The sequence below is a fragment of the Syngnathus acus genome, chromosome 21, assembly GCF_901709675.1.
Source record: "Syngnathus acus chromosome 21, fSynAcu1.2, whole genome shotgun sequence".
Classification (NCBI taxonomy): domain Eukaryota; kingdom Metazoa; phylum Chordata; class Actinopteri; order Syngnathiformes; family Syngnathidae; genus Syngnathus; species Syngnathus acus.
In genome coordinates this window covers 13,713,409-13,735,256 of record NC_051105.1, presented here as the reverse complement: position 1 = coordinate 13,735,256, position 21,848 = coordinate 13,713,409, and the positions used below count along the sequence as shown (strand labels likewise).

Below are 21,848 nucleotides of genomic sequence, written 5' to 3'. Positions count from 1 at the left end.
CTTTATTTGGATGTATGCTTTCACCGATTCTTCAAGATGATATATTTGGTCAGAATGTTTGCCGTTTGATGTGATCTCATAAGATAAACATCTTTCATTAATCTGACCTGCAGGCACTGAAGTGATGGAGAACTGTTATTCATAATAACAGTGTCGTATTTTATGAGAATCACTGATAGCAGTTTTTTAGTGAATTATTTTCTTTTTTTTAATGCTGTTAATAAATGCATTTGTTTTCAAAAAACTTGTTTTGAATATCCATGCTTTACTACCTACTAAAGGCCAAAATCTTTTATGCAATGACCTTTACAGGTCGCTTATATTACTTCACACAAACACTACGTCCATCTGCTCCTGGTTCGGCCCTCCGGTCCAAATTTAGAACCCAGTTCGGCCCGCGAGTCAAAAAGTTTGCCCACCCCTGCGTTAGATCGAACTTTAGTCAGTTCCGATCATTTTATAGGAGATCGTTTGAGAAACGCGATTGTTTACACTTTGCTGAGGCTCATGGGAGATTGCGAGCTGAGGCTCGTGGGACTTTGCGGATGGCTAATGCTATGACGATAGCTGCTATACGTACCAGGCTATTTCATGTGAAATAGGCTGCTCTGTTAATGTTTCGAGTAAATCTACGGATCGATATGGAAGGGAAACATAGGTAAGTAGTACCAATGCGTTAGATCGAACTTAGTCAGTTCCGATCATTTTATAGGAGATCGTTTGAGAAACGCGATTGTTTACACTTTGCTGAGGCTCATGGGAGATTGCGAGCTGAGGCTCGTGGGACTTTGCGGATGGCTAATGCTATGACGATAGCTGCTATACGTACCAGGCTATTTCATGTGAAAATAGGCTGCTCTGTTAATGTTTCGAGTAAATCTACGGATCGATATGGAAGGGAAACATAGGTAAGTAGTACCAATGCGTTAGATCGAACTTTAGTCAGTTCCGATCATTTTATAGGAGATCGTTTGAGAAACGCGATTGTTTACACTTTGCTGAGGCTCATGGGAGATTGCGAGCTGAGGCTCGTGGGACTTTGCGGATGGCTAATGCTATAACGACAGCTGCTATACGTACCAGGCTATTTCATGTGAAAATAGGCTGCTCTGTTAATGTTTCGAGTAAATCTACGGATCGGTATGGAAGGGAAACATAGGTAAGTAGTACCAATGCGTTAGATCGAACTTTAGTCAGTTCCGATCATTTTATAGGAGATCGTTTGAGAAACGCGATTGTTTACACTTTGCTGAGGCTCATGGGAGATTGCGAGCTGAGGCTCGTGGGACTTTGCGGATGGCTAATGCTATAACGACAGCTGCTATACGTACCAGGCTATTTCATGTGAAAATAGGCTGCTCTGTTAATGTTTCGAGTAAATCTACGGATCGATATGGAAGGGAAACATAGGTAAGTAGTACCAATGCGTTAGATCGAACTTTAGTCAGTTCCGATCATTTTATAGGAGATCGTTTGAGAAACGCGATTGTTTACACTTTGCTGAGGCTCATGGGAGATTGCGAGCTGAGGCTCGTGGGACTTTGCGGATGGCTAATGCTATGACGATAGCTGCTATACGTACCAGGCTATTTCATGTCAAAATAGGCTGCTCTGTTAATGTTTCGCGTAAATCTACGGATCGATATGGAAGGGAAACATAGGTAAGTAGTACCAATGCGTTAGATCGAACTTTAGTCAGTTCCGATCATTTTATAGGAGATCGTTTGAGAAACGCGATTGTTTACACTTTGCGGAGGCTCATGGGAGATTGCGAGCTGAGGCTCGTGGGACTTTGCGGATGGCTAATGCTATGGCGATAGCTGCTATACGTACCAGGCTATTTCATGTGAAAATAGGCTGCTCTGTTAATGTTTCGAGTAAATCTACGGATCGATATGGAAGGGAAACATAGGTAAGTAGTACCAATGCGTTAGATCGAACTTTAGTCAGTTCCGATCATTTTATAGGAGATCGTTTGAGAAACGCGATTGTTTACAGAGGGCTCGTTGGTTATTGGCTAGTGGATGCATACCGCAACCCTAGTCAACCTCAGTTTGTTGCAGTATAGCTTCTATTTTATGCGCCTTATAATCCGGTGCGCCTTATATATGGACAAAGTTTTAAAATGGGCCGTTCATTGAAGGTGCGCCTTATAATCCGGTGCGCCTTTTAGGGCGGAAAATACGGTATATATATATATATATATAGTCAAACCTGCACTTTTTATCAAAGTGACCGGCTTCCCATCAAAGGGTTCGATAAGCCGGGGTGAAGGGACTCATCCGTCTCTGACCACCCGAGTTAAATTAATTCTAAAAGAATCAATATGCCGTAATTTCCGGACTATAAGCCGCACCGGACTATAAACCGCACCAGCTAAAATCCGGGGATATTTTAGTTTTTTTCTTATATAAGCCGCACCGGACTATAAACCGCACGTGCACACGAGTTTTTTTACAAAGAAAGACAGTACACAGAAAGCCTTTTTAAAGTTTTAATAACATACTTTAACATGTCTTTCTAAACATTGCCTGTGACGCAGCAGTAGTACCGCAGCAACACAGAAGTGTGCACGCGAGTTATTAACAAAGAAAGACTGGACACAGAAAGCTTTTTTTAAAGTTTTAATAACATACCTTAACATTTCTTTCCAAACACTGCCTGTGACGCGGCAGTAATACCGCAGCAACACGGAAGTAACACAGCACTAACAGGGTTTGATTAAATAAAACATACCGGTAAAAGTCACTGAGACGCGGCGGTAACACAGCAGCAACACGGTAGCACAGCACTAACAGGGCTGATTAAAAAAGCATACAAGTAAAAGTAAAAAAAAAAAGTGCTTCATCGTCTTCATCTTCCTCCTGTGCATTGAAACCATCGAAGTCTTCCGATTGGAATAGCGTTAGTTATCCTTTGCCACACACTTTCTCAGTATCTCTTTCGTCGTCGGTTTTATGCATTTCTTCTAGCATTTTCCATGATGAGGGTCTGTTCATGCTAATTTTATTCATGCACGAAGCGCTAAATTACATTAAACTAGCGAGCGACACGTATAGCTCCAGAGTAGACGGGACCACGAAATAAAGAAAAGGGTGATGCAACACAATGTCATCAACATCGACTGCCTTTAGCTTAAAAGCGGCATCATATGCATTTCTTTTGTCCCCCATAATGACGGTTTGTGTATAAAAGCTTCCTTTCAGTAATGTCCGTCTTGATCTCGTTCTGTCTCTTCTTTGTGTGAATTATACGGCACTATTTGCCTGGCGGATGGACATGCGATCAACACACCACTTTTCTCCCCAGTGACCGTGTCCATAAATCCCTCCGCCCAGCAAAGCGGCGCCGCACAACAGCGGTCCACAGCCTTTTTACGAGTGTATAAAAGTGATCATCACAAAAATCACGGAAATAATCATATATAAGCCCCCCATAATGATGGTTTGTGTATAAAAGCTTCCTTTCAGTAATGTCCGTCTTGATCTCGTTCTGTCTCATCTTTGTGTAAATTTTACGGCACTATTTGCCTGGCGGATGGACATGCGATCAACACACCACTTTTCTCCCCAGTGACCATGTCATATATCCCTCCGCCCAGCAAAGCGGTGCCGCACAACAGCGGGCCACAGCCTTTTTACGAGTGTATAAAAGTGATCAAGTCATCACAAAAATCACGGAAATAATCATATATAAGCCCCCCATAATGATGGTTTGTGTATAAAAGCTTCCTTTCAGTAATGTCCGTCTTGATCTCGTTCTGTCTCATCTTTGTGTAAATTTTACGGCCTTATTTGCCTGGCGGATGGACATGCGATCAACACACCACTTTTCTCCCCAGTGACCATGTCATATCCCTCCGCCCAGCAAAGCGGTGCTGCACAACAGCAGTCCACAGCCTTTTTACGAGTGTATAAAAGTGATCAAGTCGTCACAAAAATCACGGAAAGAATCCTATATAAGACGCACCGGACTATAAGCCGCAGGGTTCAAAATTTGAGAAAAAAGTCGCGGCTTATAGTCCGAAATTTACGGTAATCTCTTTCTGACGCCAATCCCTCTCAAGTCAAACGACGCTCGTGCTGAGTAACTCAAATTTGAGGCACGTCGTCAGAATAACCGCGCCATAATGATGGCTCCCTTCTATTGTTTGAGGCTTTTGTTATGTTACGGATATTTTTAAATGTCTTTGTTAAGACCTCAGGGATTTGTTAATCTAGCGCACACTTGCCCTAGTTGTGTCGAAGTAACTATTTATATGGGTCTGCTCTACTTTGTTGCCGAAGTAGCGAGCCTACTTGTCTTTATTCGATGAAGGATCGAATTAATGGAAGTATGACAATAATAGTATTTGAGAAGAAATTTAATACATTAATCATTCATTCTAAAACTATATATAAACTCCTAACCGTTGAAATGCTTCAACCAACTCGATTGTTTAAATGAATGATATTTCTTTTAAAACGAATCAAATTTTTAAACGAATTAGAATTATCCTTCAAATAATTTTGAAGGCAATTTAATGCTTCAATTGTCCGAGTTAGACTTAGACGCGGCCCGACAAATACGGGACGGGCCCGCGACCAACGGACAATTAAACGGATTTGAATCTAACAATAATCCAACTAGTCTAATTTAAACACATTCGTTGTCTTACTTAAATGAAGTACATATTTGAACAAATGAAATATTTAATGGGATGAACTGATCCTTCAAATAATTTTGAAGGCAATTTAATTCGGCAATTGTCCGAGTGAGACACATACAGGACGGGCCCGTGACCAACGGACAATCAAACGGATTTGAATCTAACAATAATCCGACTAGACTAATTTAAACACCCTCGTTAATTTTATTTATCACAGTCCGATTTTATACCATAATAATAACTACCTGTAAATGAATCGAATTGTCAGAACAACAACAAACAATCTATTGCATATTCAAGATTCAAGAGTTTTTATTCGCCATGTTTGAGCGTGCCAAACAAGGAATTTGACTTCGGTAAATCACACCCTCTGTTCAACATTTAGGTGACTAACAACACTCAGGACATGTGAAAAATGGCAAATATTCTCAAACATCCCCTGATCTTAAACTCCCAAAAGGGCAAGGAAAAACTCAAAACTCCAGCTAGGGGAAATGAGAAACCTTGAGAAGAGACCACAGATGGGAAGGTCCCTTATCCAGGATGACCAGGCTGCAATGGATGCAGAGAGGACACATAGTACAAACAGTGTAGACAAATTCAAAAAAAGGTGTGGAGAGCAGGATGTTATTGCACAGTAATGACTCTGAGACTCTAAGAGTGGTGTGAGTTCATCAGAGCAACAGCCTGGGGGAAGAAGCTGTCTCTGTGTCTGCTGGTTTGGCGTACCGAGCTCTATAACGCCGTCCGGAGGGGAGTAGTTCAAACAGACTGCAACCTGGGTGAGAAGGGTCTGTAGAGATGTTCCTTGCACGTTTCCTGGTCCTGGAGAGGTACAAGTCTTGGATAGATGGGAGGTTGATTCCAATTATCTTTCTGCAGTCCTGATTGTCCGTTGCAGTCTGTGCTTGTCTTGTTTGGAGGCCGATCCAAACCAGACAGTGATGGAGGTGCAGAGGACAGACTGGATGATGGCAGTGTAGAAGGTCTTCAGAAGCTCTCGCGGCAGGTTGAACTTCTTGAGCTGTCTCAGGAAGTACACTCTGCTGGGCCTTCTTCCGGACAGAGTCTATGTGGCCGGTCCATTTCAGGTCCCGAGAGATTGTGGTTCCCAGGAACTTGAAGGTGTCCGTGGAGAGAATAGTATTACTGCGGATAGTGAGGGGTAAAGGTGGTGAAGGGTCTCGCCTGAAGTCCACTGTCATCTCCACGGTCTTGAGCGGGTTCAGCTCCAGGTGGTTTTGGCTGCACCAATGGACCAGCCGCTCCACCTCCCGTCTGTACGCAGTCTCATCACCGTCCTGGATCAGTCCGATGAGAGTGGTGTCGTCTGCATACTTCAGGAGAGTCACCTGAGGAGAAATCGTTGGTGTAGAGAGAGAAGAGCAGTGGGGAGAGGACGCCCCCCTGAGGGGCTCCAGTATTGGTTGTCCGGGTGTCAGATAAGATAAGAGATAAGATAGTCCTTTATTATTCCCTCAATGGGGAAACTCCTGTGTAAGCAGCAGTACACTTAACATACATGCACACACGCATGCAGGGAAGGGGGTAAAAGATTTAAAAAAGTAAAGATATATATAGTTAAAAAAAATATGGACAGTATGTACACAATACACTTTTACACAGTATACACAATATACAGTGGAGATAAGAAATTATTAGATAAAGAAAAATAGTGCAAGGGAAGGAAAAACTGTGCAAAAGCAGGTAGAAAGAGTATGAGGTAGACAGATATTGCACATATGACTACACACGGTTATTGCACGTTATTATTGCACGTAATTATTGTCCGTTAGCTACAGTGATTTAGCCTGGTTGTATAGTCTGATGGCAGCAGGGAGGAAGGACCTGCGATGCCTCTCGGTGGTGCATCGTGGGTGACGCCCCCCAGCCTCACACGCTGTCTCCTGTTGGTCAGGAAGCTGGTGATCCACTGACAGGTGGAGGCAGGCACTGCAAGCTGGATGAGCTTCTGTTGGAAGATGTCAGGAGCGATGGTGTTGAACACCGAGCTGAAGTCCACAAACAGGATCCTGGCGTACGTTCCTGGGGTGTCCAGGTGGTGCAGGATGTAGTGCAGTCCCACATTGACTGCATCATCCACCAACCTGTTTGCCCGGTAGGCAAACTGGAGGGGGTCAAGCAGGGGGCCCGTGACATCCTTCAGGTGGTTCAGCACTAACCTCTCGAAAGATTTCATGACCACAGATGTCAGTGCAACAGGTCTATAGTCATTCAAACCTGTGATGGTGGGCTTCTTGGCCACTGGAACGAAGGTGGAGCTCTTGAAGCACGAGGGCACCTCACACAGCTCCAGAGAACGGTTGAAGATCCGTGCAAAGGTGGGCGCCAGCTGCTCAGCGCAGACTTTCAAGCAGGAAGGTGACACGCCGTCTGGGCCCGGTGCCTTCCTGGTCTTTTGTCTCCGGAACATCTGGCGCACTTCCTCCTCGCGGATCTGGAGTGCGGGCGCGGCCTCTGCAAGAGAGAGAGTGGGTGACAACGTTGATAGAGGTGTGGACAGAGCAGTTGTGGGGAGAGGTGAGTATGTAGATTGTGCTGCAGGAAGTCCCGTTGTGTGGGAGGACCGATCAAACCTGCAGTAGAACCTGTTTAGCTGGTTAGCAAGCCTTGGGCTCTCCACAGGACGGGGGGTTCGTTTCTTGAAGCCCGTGATGCTCTGCAGACCTTTCCACACTGTTGAGGGATCAGGATTGGCAGAGAGGTGTCTCTTCAGGCTCTCTCCGTAACACCTCCTGGCTTTCCTGACCTCTCGGTTCAGTGTGTTTCTGGTCTGCTTGAACGATCGAGGAGAACTCCCGTGGTGAATAGAACGGCCGGCGGTTTATGAAAAGTGTTTCTAGGAGAGGGCTGCAAAACTCTTTCAACACCGTGACATCAGTACACCAACGTTCATTAATGTAGAAACAGAGACCACCTCCCTTTGATTTTCCGGAGAGCTCCGCGCTGCGATCTGCCCGCGTTAGCCGAAACCCCGCTGACTCCACGGCGTGGTGGGGGGTTCGTTCGCTGAGCCACGTTTCAACAAAGCACAGCGCGGCGGATCTGCTGAAGTCCGTGTTCCTTGAAGTGAGGAGCAGCAGTTCGTCCATCTTGTTCGCCAGGGAGCGGACATTCGCCAGATGAATTGACGGTAGGGCAGAACGGAACCCTCTCTGCCTCAGCTTTACGAGTGCTCCGGCTCGTTTTCCGCGCCGCCGTCTTCGCGCTAGCTTGTATAGCACCGCCGCTCCGGCTAGAATCTCCGACAAACAGTCTGAATCAGAGAGAACAGGAGAGAAAATACCAGAAGAAGACTGTCCGATGTTTAACAGCGCTTCTCTGGTAAAAGTGATCCGGGATGGACAGCAGAGGGCACAGAAAACACACAAAACAAGACAAAGAAACAGAGAGCGACTCACCGTGGCTGCCATCCGCGGCGCCATCATATACCATACAAATTAGCGCACAACGAATTAAATTATTATACAAGCCACATTTATTGAAGACGCATGAAATAGAATTACAAATCTTAATTCTTTCAACAACTTGAACAATTTCACTCACTGATACCCGTGCAAATGAAATCATTCAGTCCCGGAGTCCTTTTGATTATAAACATAAATCAGAAAAGTAGGAAAAGGTAGCTACCATTTGTGTGCTAGTTTTGGTGGAAATAAAGTCGAGTGATCAGTTCGCTTTTATTTCTAAAATTCAAATTTGGGAAATAGGTTGGCCTCCCCCTCGTGTAAACACAGAAAAAGCCGTTCCCCTCACCTAGTTCCTCATAAAATGTCGTCAAGTCCAATTCTTTGAGTAAATCCAAGTTAATCCAAGCAAGCGATCTTTCGTCTCACACTAAGATTCCTGAGGCTTGAAAAAAGTCTTGGAACTCTTGCGGGCTTCTTCACGTATTAATGCTCTTCGGGAGAGAGAAGCCCCGTGGTTGCCTGCGGCGGCTTTTTTATAGGCCTCACTGCCCCCCCTTTACTGGCACCTATACTTTGTATAGCATAGGATTGCCCAATCTCAGCTGATTGCCCTTTTGCCCCTCAGCTGTGAACCTCAGCATCTTTATTGCGCAATCCGCGCCCTTTCCCACGCTAAGCAAGACTACTGCCCCTTGGCAGCTGTTTCCGCTTTTTCATTTTTCCCACGCACTATTTTCCACCAAAAATACAGCCAACACCCTGGTAAGCCTCCCAATTCCTCTTTTGAATTCTTCACATACCTTTTTATGAAAATAACACTTCAATGTTACATGTCAACAAAACATAAAATCATGAAACCTTGATTATACTGATTGAAACATCTCAAGACTTCTGAATTAACCTTTTTGAATATTTCTTACTGATTAACACGTCATAACTTTTGAATCAAACTTTTAAACATTTTTTTACTGATTAACATGTCATTACTTTTGAATCAACCTTTTAAACATTTCTTACTGATTGACACATGTCATAACTTTTGAATCAACCTTCTAAACATTTTTTAACACACCACCATATTCATAGTAGTGGGCACCTTGGTCCAATGATGTGATAATATTGCTTTAAGCTGTTACTCAATATATTTAGCCAAGCAAAGAAATAAAATAAAATCAAAAATCCAAACATTTGTGCTTCCATGTGGGACCCAAAACCGACCCCGCGTTATTCTGTTTATCCCTATTTTTGCTAGTTCAGCTTGTTTTGCCCGACTCCCCTTCTGGTCTCATGTAACGGTTTGGCACCATCTCTTGGGAAAAATTTGGAATTCCAGCAATGCCAATTTACCCAATAACTCTCAATTCAAATTTTGCACCATCTGCTGCTAAAATTTATTCCTGGGAACAATCCAATACTCACTTTTTGCACCATCTGTTTTCCCCATCCACCATGTTACTTGACTCTATCTATCTATCTATCTATCTATCTATCTATCTATCTATCTATCTATCTATCTATCTATCTATCTATCTATCTATCTATATATATGTAAATATATACAGTGCCTTGCGAAAGTATTCGGCCCCCTTGAACTTTTCAAAATTTCGCCACATTTCAGGCTTCAAACAGATATCCATCCATCCATCCATCTTCCGCTTATCCGGGGTCGGGTCGCGGGGGCAGCAGCTTCAGGAGGGACTCCCAGACTTCCCTCTCCCCAGCCACTTCATCTAGCTCATCCCGGGGGATCCCAAGGCGTTCCCAGGCCAGCCGAGAGACATAGTCTCTCCAGCGCGTCCTGGGTCGTCCCCGGGGTCTCCTACCGGTGGGACATGCCCGGAACACCTCCCCAGGGAGGCGTCCAGGAGGCATCCTGATGAGATGCCCGAGCCACCTCATCTGGCTCCTCTCAACGTGGAGGAGTAGCGACTCTACTCAGAGTCTCTCCCGGATGACCGAACTTCTCACCCTATCTCTAAGGGAGAGCCCGGACATCCTGCGGAGAAAACTCATTTCGGCCGCTTGTATCCGGGATCTCGTTCTTTCGGTCACGACCCATAGCTCGTGACCATAGGTGAGGGTAGGAGCGTAAATCGACCGGTAAATTGAGAGCTTTGCCTTTTGGCTCAGCTCTCTCTTTACCACGACGGACCGGTACAGAGTCCGCATTACTGCCGAAGCTGCACCGATCCGCCTGTCGATCTCGCGCTCCATCCTCCCCTCACTCGTGAACAAGACCCCAAGATACTTAAACTCCTCCACTTGGGGCAGGATCTCATCCCCGATCCGGAGAGGGCATTCCACCCTTTTCCGATCGAGGACCATGGACTCGGATTTGGAGGTGCTGACCCTCATCCCGACTGCTTCACACTCGGCTGCGAACCACTCCAGTGAGAGCTGGAGATCACGGCCTGAAGAAGCCAACAGCACCACGTCGTCTGCAAAAAGCAGAGACGCGATGCCGAGGTCCCCAAACCGGACACCCTCAACGCCTCGGCTGCGCCTAGAAATTCTGTCCATAAAAATTATGAACAGAATCGGTGACAAAGGGCAGCCTTGGCGGAGTCCAACCCTCACTGGGAACGAATCCGACTTACTGCCGGAAATGCGGACCGAACTCTGGCATCGGTGATACAGGGACCGAACCGCCCTTATCAGTTGGCTCGGTACCCCGTACTCCCGAAGCACCCCCCACAGAACCTCCCGAGGGACACGGTCGAACGCCTTCTCCAAGTCCACAAAACACATGTGGACTGGTTGGGCGAACTCCCATGCACCCTCGAGGATCCTGCTGAGGGTGAAGAGCTGGTCCACTGTTCCACGGCCAGGACGAAAGCCACACTGTCCCTCCTGAATCCGAGGTTCGACCTCCCGACGGACCCTCCTCTCCAGCACCCCTGAATAGACCTTACCAGGGAGGCTGAGGAGTGTAATTCCCCTGTAATTGGAACACACCCTCCGGTCCCCCTTCTTAAAGAGGGGAACCACCACCCCAGTCTGCCAATCCAGAGGCACTGTCCCCGATGTCCACGCGATGCCGTAGAGACGTGTCAGCCATGACAGCCCCACAACATCCAGAGCCCTTAAGAAATCCGGGCGGATCTCATCCACCCCCGGGGCCTTGCCACCGAGGAGTTTTTTAACTACCTCAGTGACTTCGACCCCAGAGATTGGAGAGTCCGCCTCAGAGTTCCCAGGCCCTGCTTCCACAATGGAAGGCGTGTCGGTGGAATTGAGGAGGTCTTCGAAGTATTCTCCCCACCGACACACGACGTCCCGAGTCGAGGTCAGCAGCACGCCATCTCCACTGTAAACAGTGTTGACGTTGCACTGCTTCCCCCTCCTGAGACGCCGGATGGTGGACCAGAATTTCCTCGAAGCCGTCCGGAAGTCATTCTCCATGGCCTCGCCAAACTCGCCCGGGTTTTTGCCTCAGCAACCGCCGAAGCCGCGTTCCGCTTGGCCATCCGGTACCTGTCAGCTGCCTCCGGAGTCCCGCAGGCCAAAACGGCCCGATAGGACTCCTTCTTCAGCTTGACGGCATCCCTTACCGCCGGTGTCCACCAGCGGGTTCGGGGATTGCCCCCACGACAGGCACCAATGACCTTACGGCCACAGCTCCGGTCGGCCGCCTCAACAATGGAGGCGCGGAACAAGGTCCACTCGGACTCAATGTCCCCCGCCTCCCCCGGGACGTGGGAAAAGCTCTGCCGGAGGTGGGAGTTGAAGCTCTTCCTGACAGGGGATTCCGCCAGACGTTCCCAGCAGACCCTCACAGAACGTTTGGGTCTGCCAGGTCGGACCGGCATCTTCCCCCACCATCGGAGCCAACCCACCACCAGGTGGTGATCAGTTGACAGCTCCGCCCCTCTCTTCGCCCGAGTGTCCAAAACATGCGGCCGCAAATCCGATGACACGACTACAAAGTCGATCATCGAACTGCGGCCTAGGGTGTCCTGGTGCCAAGTGCACACATGGACACCCTTATGTTTGAACATGGTGTTCATTATAGAAAATCCGTGTCGAGCACAGAAGTCCAATAATAGAACACCGCTCGGGTTCAGATCGGGGGGGCCGTTCCTCCCAATCACGCCCTTCCAGGTCTCACTGTCATTGCCCACGTGAGCATTGAAGTCACCCAGTAGAACGATGGAGTCCCCAGAAGGAGCGCCCTCCAGCACTTCCTCCAGGGACCCCAAAAAGGGTGGGTACTCTGAGCTGCCGTTTGGTGCATAGACACAAACAACAGTCAGCCCGAAGGCGGAGGGAGGCTACCCTCTCGTTCACCGGGGTGAACCCCAATGTGCAGGCGCCCAGCCGGGGGGCAATAAGTATACCCACACCTGCTCGACGCCTCTCACCGTGGGCAACTCCAGAGTGGAGGAGAGTCCAGCCCCTCTCGAGAGGGCTTGTACCGGAACCCAAACTGTGCGTGGAGGCAAGTCCGACTATATCTAGTCGGAACTTTTCTGCCTCGCACACCAGCTCGGGCTCCTTTCCAGCCAGAGAGGTGACATTCCATGTCCCAAGAGCCAGCTTCTGCAGCCGGGGATCAGACCGCCAAGGTCCCTGCCTTTGGCCGCCGCCCAGCTTGCAATGCACCCGACCCCTTTGGCCCCTCCCACAGGTGGTGAGCCCATGGAAAGCTTCAAACAGATATAAAATTGTAATTTTTTGTCAAGAATCAACAAGTTGGACACAATCGTGAAGTGGAACGAAATTTATTGGATAATTTAAACTTTATTAACAAATAAAAAACTGAAAAGTGGGGCGTGCAATATTATTCGGCCCCTTTACTTTCAGTGCAGCAAACTCACTCCAGAAGTTCAGTGAGGATCTTTGAGTGATCCAATGTTGTCCTAAATGACTGATGACTATAAATAGAATGCTCCTGTGTGTAATCAAGTCTCCGTATAAATGCACCTGCTCTTTGATAGTCTCAGGGTTCTGTTTAAAGCGCAGAGAGAACCATGAAGACAAAGGAACACACCAGGCAGGTCCGAGATACTGTTGTGGAGAAGTTTAAAGCCGGATTTGGATACAAAAAGATTTCCCAAGCTTTAAACATCTCAAGGAGCACTGTGCAAGCAATTATATTGAAATGGAAGGAGTATCAGACCACTGCAAATCTACCAAGACTCTGCCGTCCCTCCAAACTTTCATCTCAAACAAGGAGAAGACTGATCAGAGATGCAGCCAAGAGTCCCATGATCACTTTGGATGAACTGCAGATAACTACAGCTGAGGTGGGAGAGTCTGTCCATAGGACAACAATCAGTCGTGCACTGCACAAATCTGGCCTTTATGGAAGAGTGGCAAGAAGAAAGCCATTTCTCAAAGATATCCATAAAAAGTCTCGTTTAAAGTTTGCCACAAGCCACCTGGGAGACACACCAAACATGTGGAAGAAGGTGCTCTGGTCAGATGAAACCAAAATCGAACTTTTTGGCCACAATGCAAAACGATATGTTTGGCGTAAAAGCAACACAGCTCATCACCCTGAACACACCATCCCCACTGTCAAACATGGTGGTGGCAGCATCATGGTTTGGGCCTGCTTTTCTTCAGCAGGGACAGGGAAGATGGCTAAAATTGATGGGAAGATGGATGGAGCCAAATACAGGACCATTCTGGAAGAAAACCTGTTGGAGTCTGCAAAAGACCTGAGACTGAGACGGAGATTTATCTTCCAACAGGACAATGATCCAAAACATAAAGCCAAATCTACAATGGAATGGTTCACAAATAGACGGATCCAGGTGTTAGAATGGCCAAGTCAAAGTCCAGACCTGAATCCAATCGAGAATCTGTGGAAAGAGCTGAAGACTGCTGTTCACAAACGCTCTCCATCCAACCTCACTGAGCTCGAGCTGTTTTGCAAGGAAGAATGGGCAAGAATTCCAGTCTCTCGATGTGCAAAACTGATAGAGACATACCCCAAGCGACTTGCAGCTGTAATTGCAGCAAAAGGTGGCGCTACAAAGTATTAGCGCAAGGGGGCCGAATAATATTGCACGCCCCACTTTTCAGTTTTTTATTTGTTAAAAAAGTTTAAATTATCCAATAAATTTCGTTCCACTTCACGATTGTGTCCCACTTGTTGATTCTTGACAAAAAATTAAAATTTTATATCTTTGTTTGAAGCCTGAAATGTGGCGAAATGTTGAAAAGTTCAAGGGGGCCGAATACTTTCGCAAGGCACTGTATATATAGTATATATATATATATATATGTATATATATGGATGTATATATATGTATGTATGTATATATGTATATACGTATGTATATGTATATATATGTATGTATTAGGGGTGTAACGATTCATCGTTACACATCGATTAATCGATATAATGCTCTACGATTTATTGGCATCGATGCTAAACGTAAACATCGATTTATATCGCCGTGTTTGACCTCGGACATTAGACGCGACTTTATTTTGAAATCCAGTTCATTGTTGCTTGCTTCCTCTTTCCGGGAGCAGTACGCGGCGTGCTGTGTTGTGAGCAGAGCAGGCACGTGAAAGGGGAGCCGACAACTACGCGGCTCCTGGGCTGGTGCTATGGCTAGTGTCCAAGAAAACGAGGAAATTCGCTCCCCTTTGGGCTTCAAGTCATTCGTTTGGAAGCACTTTGGATTCCAAAGAAAAGATGGCTCAACGGACAATTAAAATGATTGTAAATAAATAGTTCAGTAATGCACTTTAAAGTTAATGGTATTACAAAAAAAGAAAGAATATTCATTTTTCTTTACTTATATGAGAAAAAATATAGGAATTTGATAAAGTTCAGTGTTAAAATAAGCACTTTGTATACTACAATACTCTTGTAATTTCCTAAATAAAGAGTTTGCAGTACCTTGTTGATTTTGCGTATGAATTGTTATAAATCAGGATATTGTTCTATATTTTTTATTTTAAAAAAATAAATAAAAATATCGATCGTGGAGCACTATATCGTGATGTATCGTGAATGAATCACAGCAGGCTTTAAGATATCGGCAATAATCGTATCGTGGTCCTTTGTATCGATATGATATCGTATCGTGACAAAACCCGCGATTTACACCCCTAGTATGTATATGTATATATGTATATGTATATATGTATATGTATATATGTATATGTATATATGTATATGTATATATATATATATATGTATATATGTATATATGTATATGTATATGTATATATGTATATGTATATATATATATATATATATATGTATATGTATATATGTATATGTATATATGTATATGTGTATACGTGTGTATATGTGTATATGTGTGTATCAAAGTCAAAGTCAGCTTTATTGTCAATCCTTCATATGTCAAGACACACAAAGAAACCGAAATTCCGTTTCCTCTATCCCACGGTGACGAGACATACAAGTAGACGACACAAAATAAAAACAAGAAGGCACAAACAATAAATAATAAATAAAAAATAATAAATAAATAAAATGAGCGATGAATAAATAATAAACCAACAACCCAATAAACCCAATAAATAAGAGGAGCAAAACTGAGCCAGTGCGCATACAGCAGACAGTAAGCATAGCGCAAAGAACAGGACGCTACGCAGGAAGTATACTTAATCCGTTCCAAGCCAAAAAAAAAAACGCGCTTTGAAGCATTTTTTCATTTGCACATTTTTGTCCAACTGCAACTGCAGCCCGCCGCCGAACGCGCAACCGTAGCGCATTGCCGACCGCGCAACTGCACCGCAACTGCACCGCGCCGGGTGCTCAGTGTCGCATTGCTTTAGGAGCGTCTTTGTGTTTTAGAGTAACGAGAACGTAATAACGAACGAGTCAGTTGGCATGCGGGTCCTCTCGGCTCATCTCACGAAAATCTCGAATTTTTGGTTTGAATAGCGATTTGTTTGAGAACCGGGACGTTCGAAAACTGAGGTTCCACTGTACAACCAAACTCACTGTCTTGCTCCCGTTATGTTTATTTGTTTACCGTAAATCATGGCATGCATGCGCCCTATAATGTGGTGCGCCCTATGTGTGGATTAAATATAGAAAAGCCCCAAGAATTGAGTCTGCGCCTTTTAACCCAAAGCGCCTCATGGTGCGGAAAATACAGTAGTTGAATGCCCCTTTAATGTGTAATGATATTTGTCATGATCATCCATTTGGTGGTAACATTGCGTCTTCCAAATATGTACACTCAAAAGATGACGCCTTTGATTGCTACTTTGGTTCGGTGGCTAGCTATTTATTTAGTAGCAGCTAAATTGCGATTGTTTATGTGGGTGGGATGTCCAAACTGTACTCATATTTATGTGTTATACATGGTCACTTGGGTGGTACAAGTTCAAGTAATTCAACTAGATTTACTTAATCATGCCCCTTTTGGAGGGCATATTTTGCACGTGCACAATGGGAAGCTTTATTTACGCCGCGTCACTTCAGAGAGCAGTACTGCCATGGAAGAAATGATATGATGTTCTTTTGTCAAAATGGCTTAGTCTTCGGAAGATAATGCCAAGTAATGGATGCCCATCAGATGCGTATTTAGCTGCATCTTACTTTCTGACAAAAATAGAACAAAAATTAATTGTAAAAAATGTGTGGCTCGAAACAATTATTTAACAGTTTTTGGGGTCCATGGAGCCAATGTTCCATGTTTCTGCATGAACGTTTACTACTGGGTACACAAGTCTCGTCAAACTTCCATTTAATTGAATCAATGAATGACATTCATTTTGAAAATCAAGCTGTGTACTCATTCATGTTGAGCTCATTTGTCTAATGTCTACGGCAGGGGTCACCAACTCCGGTCCTCAAGGGCGCCAATCCAGCCTGTTTTAGGTGCAGCCCTACAACAACACGCCTGATTCAAATGATCAGCTCATCAGCAAGCTCTATTAAGGCTGATAGCGATCCTGATTATTTGAATCAGGTGTGTTGTTGTAGGGCTGCACCTAAAACAGGCTGGATTGGCGCCCTTGAGGACCGGAGTTGGTGACCCCTGGTCTACGGTGTGTGAATCATTTTTTTGAACATATTAGGAAGACATTATTTGCTGGTTACTTTGTTTTCAGGTCGTGAATTATACGCTGAACAAGACAATCATGGATCAGGAGACTCAGACACTGAGTTACCATTTGATGACGATAATGTACTACCAGTTCTACAGGTTAGATTTCTTATTTTTAACCTAAATGCATTTTGTTGTTTTAATAATGAATACGTATAGATATTAATGAATGTGGTTTATTTAAAATTTATATGCTACACTGGACCACTTTTCATCCAGACACTTCCCCTTCCCCCTTGAAACATTTGTTTTATAGTTCGACTATGCAGCTCTTGCTGACAAGTTGTTAGCGATGTCAAGTCAAAGTCGTACACCCAGCCAGAATAGACAGAAAATCTACAAAATCATCAAAGTGTAAGTATGTCATAACATTTTGAGTATCATATTGTATTAAATGTTCTGTCTGTTATCAAATCTGTGTTAATAATCCCATTTCTGGGGGGCAAAAAGGACTAAGGAGTTGTCAGACACCCATTTTAGTGAGGCATCATCAGTGTGAATTTGGAAACAATATTTGATAATTATACTTTAATACCGTATTTTCTGCACTATAAGTCAGTTTTTTTGTTTTTTTGGAAACAATATTTGAAAATTATACTTTTTATACCGTATTTTCCGCACTATAAGTCACAGTTTTCTTCATAGTTTGGCCGGGGTGTGACTTATAATCAGGAGCGCCTTATATGTGTAATTATAAACACATTATTACTTTATCATCAACACATTACTACTATAGTATAGTATAGTTGCTCACATGTTATTTTCACTTTAAACCACATAGGGCGCACTAGGCCTGTGGAATAATTGGAGCCGCAACTGACAATGAGTCTGACCTCAGCGCCACATGTACTTCCGGAGTCAGCAACTGTGTTTTTTTTTAAGTGACACAGAGGACAAAGATTTTGATGGATTTAATGGTTTGGAGTGACACGGCTGGTTTGATAAACGTGTTATGTTATAGTTATTTGAATAACTGTTAATATGTTACGTCAGGCACATTTTCAGTTCCTCGTTTGTGTTTATGTAACGTTAGCATACTGCATCGTTTAGCTTGTTGTTGCCTATTCATGTCTGTTCTTGGTGCTGGATTTTGTCAAATACATTTCCCAAAACTGTGACTTGTACTCCTGTGCGACTTGTATATGTTTTTTTCTTCTTTAATATGCCTTTTATGGCTGATGCAACTTGTACACCAGAGTGACTTATAGTCTGGAAAATACGATACTTGATCAGTTTATGAAATTTGTAACACTTTGCATTATCGGTACCCAAGAAGTTGCCCTGCTTTAAATAAGAATTTAATAAGGCAGAAATTATCCCTATTCACAAATTTTCAATTGATAAAGTTGTTCAACTCATTTGAAAAGATCGGTTTCCTGCGAAGAGAATGTTATTTCTGACAAGCATTATTAGCCTAACTTGTCTTTTAACATTCTGTTTCTCTCTATTGAATGGCAGGCTGCAGGATCTCAATGAAGGTATTGCTTTTTTTTTTTTAGTAGTCTAAACAAAATGTATTTTCCGCTTGTGTTATGTGACTCTTTCTCTGCCTTTTTTTTAGGCATATTTCCTCAAGATGGCTATCCTGAGGAAGTCTCAACAGATGAGGATGATGAAATGTTTGGCAGCAGAAATAAGATAAAGCGTGGAAGTAAGGGAAGCATTTAAGAACTGTAATGCCCTTTATCACTGCAAAATGTGGGAATCAAGCCTAGTCATTTGCCAACTATGCGCCAGTGGAAATATATCACAATAAGATGGCTCAGTAAATGTTTATTCATGTAAAAATAAAACAGGCATGCATCCATCCATTTTCAACACTGCTTATGTTCAATACAAATTAAACAAACATAATGACGAGTTAGGTTTACATCAAGCCTTTGACTGCATTTAGGTCGTGGCTCCTTTCGGCTTATCCCCAAACGCGTCGCCACAGCAAACCATCCATTTTTGTCCATATGATTCGCATGAGAGGTTTTTGGCACAGTTTTTACGCCGGATGCCCTTCCTGACGCAATCCTCTGCATTTACCCGGGCTCGGGACCGGCACAGGGGAGACCCCCCCCCATGGCTGCATATGGTTCCCTCACTGGGAATCGAACCAAATTATAAAGTATAATTAAATTTTATTTGGGTTCTAAGGCTTGGTATATCTTGTTGGCTGTCCTTCTAGAGCAGGGGTCTCAAACTCAATTTACATGGGGGCCGCTGAAGGCAGAGTCTGGGTGAGGCTGGGCCGCATCAGGATTTCCACAAGACAAGCGCTGATAAAACATTCCAATATTCCAATATTAATGATCTTACAGCAGATACAGACGACTGAAGAAACCACATACAGTCAAACCTCGGTTTTCGACCACAATCCATTCCAGAAGCTGGTTCGAGAAGTGAATCGGTTGAATCCCGAATCTATTTTTCCCATTACAAATAATGGAAAAAAATTCAATCCGTTCCAAGACTACAAAAAACGCCTTTTTTAAGCATTTTTTCATTTGCGCATTTTTGTCCGATCGTGCAAATGCAGCGCACCGCCGCACGCGCAACCGTAGCGCGCCGCCGACCGCGCAACTGCACCGCGCTGGTCGCATTATTGTGACAGAGACGTCGCTGAAATTTTGAAAATATTTTTAAAGTCCTGATGTACTTTCTAAAATTTAAGTGGACCTCAGTGGGCAGGGAGCTTAATTTGGTCCGATCGCGCAACCGCAGCGCGCCGGGCGCTCACTGTTGCATTGCTTTAAGAGCGTCTTTGTGTTTTAGGATGGCTTTACTGCTCCCACTTGCTTTCTTTGGAGGCATGATTTAGGGGTTAATACAATCCTCAAAGTAACGAAAATACAATAACGAACAGAGTCAGTTGGCATCCGGGCCGCACGGTCGGGTTTTCTCGGGTCCTTTCGGCTCATCTCGCGAGGTTCGACGTTTGAATTTTGTTCGACAACCGAAGCAAAGAAATCTCGAATTTTTTGTTCGAATTCCGATTTGTTCGAGAACCACGATGTTCGAAAACCGAGGTTTGACTGTATTGACTGATTGACTGACTGACTGACTGACTAGAAAAGCGCTGATAAAACATTCCAATGTTTTCAAAATCTTTATTTTTAACACAAAATAATAAATTAAATAAATAAATATATTAAAAAACTGAATAACAAAATAAAATAAAAAATTCCTGCTTTAGCAATCATCTTACCAACGACGTAGCTAGCTTCGACTGCTGCATTATTCTCTGTGGTTGCTTTCTTAAAGAAATCTTGTTGCCTCAGCAGACGTGTTTTAAGACTGGCAACCTGGTTGGCTCTCTCATCTCCCTGGTATTTTCTGTACTCCTCAGCATGTCTAGTTGTATAATGACGTTTCAAATTGTATTCCTTGTGCACCGCAACCTTTTCAGTGCAAAAGTGACACATCGGGGTGCCCCTGTGCTCAACAAAGAAATATTGCACTCCCCACTTTTCCTGAGTGTCTGTGCTCATTTCGCGGATCCACGGATTTCCGTGTTTTTTTTCCATCGAAATTATCATTTTCGTGAATCGTGTAAATCCGTTGAGAATTTTTTTTTATATACGTATAGGCGATATGAAAGTGGCCGACCAGCTGGCCGGGCAACGTTAGCCTCAGCGACTCGTGAGCATTCGCCTGCCCGCCGTGATGGCATCTGTTGGTACATCTCAAGGCAAAATTAGTTAAGCTGTGAGTACGGAAATCGGTTTGCCTCTGTAAACCTAACTCACTGGCAGCAGTGATGCGACAACATCCGCCTTATTTTCGGCAGCATTTTGGCGCTACTTTCGTCACATCATTTCCACTTGTTAGCTTAACTTACGCGGAAAACAAGTGTTTTTACACCGCCACAATGTGAATTTCCGATTGGGTTTTCATCACTCGTAGACGAGTTATTTACAAACCGGATTCGGTTGAAGTTGGGAAATTGTGTGGAATGTACCGTAATTTTCGGACTATAAGTGGCGGTTTTTTTCATAGTTTGGGTGGGGGGGCGACTTATAATAAGGAGCGACTTATGTGTGTTTTTTTTTTTCAAACATTTTCCAAAAAAAAAAAAGTGAAACCGCGATAAACGAACCGCAATGTAGCAAGGGATTACTGTAATTTGAATTTCAAGTGACGTCAGCAGCGCGACGTCGCGTCAGCAGCAGCTCCGTCGAGTCAATCTTTGTCCTTTATGTAAAGGACAAAGATTGACTCGACGGAGCTCTCTTTCACTTCCGTGGATTGAAGTCGGGGGCCGGCGCTCGGCCGGGTGGCTGTCCAGGGACGGTGGATGGGGCTCGGACAATGCTTTTACGCACGCCCGGTCCTACTCTACGGAGCTCTCTTTCACCTCCGTAGATGGAAGTCGGGGGCCGGTGCTCGGCCAGGTGGCTGTCCGGGGATTGTGGATGGGGCTCGGACATGGCTTTTACGCACGCCCGGTCCTATTCTATGGGGCTCTCTTCCACCTCCGTGGCTGGAAGTGCCACCTTCGGGGATGGAAGTCCACGCCGCCACACGCCTGGAAGTTGACGCCGGTGCTTGGGGCCCTGTCGGGTGAACTATTTGTTATAGTTATTTGATATATTTTATTTCGTGTAGCAACTTGTATATTTTTTTATCGTTACAGTTCAGTAGTTGTTGGCTCGTTGAACTCTTGTGTTGTTAAATAAAGAGCCGTTTACCAAACCCATGTCTTTCCTTGTACTTTGTTAACGCTACAATATA

The 21,848-nt window shown here is 44.5% G+C and overlaps 1 protein-coding gene across 1 annotated transcript in view; it reads left to right on the top strand.

The window, feature by feature from the left end:
• Positions 1 to 18,797, top strand: part of LOC119115099 (ribosomal RNA processing protein 1 homolog A-like) — a 60,022-nt gene extending 41,225 nt beyond the window's left edge. The window contains exons 9-12 of the mRNA XM_037239286.1: positions 17,134 to 17,228; positions 17,386 to 17,483; positions 18,588 to 18,607; positions 18,691 to 18,797. Of these exons, the coding sequence (XP_037095181.1) occupies positions 17,134 to 17,228; positions 17,386 to 17,483; positions 18,588 to 18,607; positions 18,691 to 18,797 (320 nt within the window). The remainder of the gene's footprint in view (positions 1 to 17,133; positions 17,229 to 17,385; positions 17,484 to 18,587; positions 18,608 to 18,690) is intronic.
• The last annotated feature ends 3,051 nt before the right edge of the window (positions 18,798 to 21,848 follow it).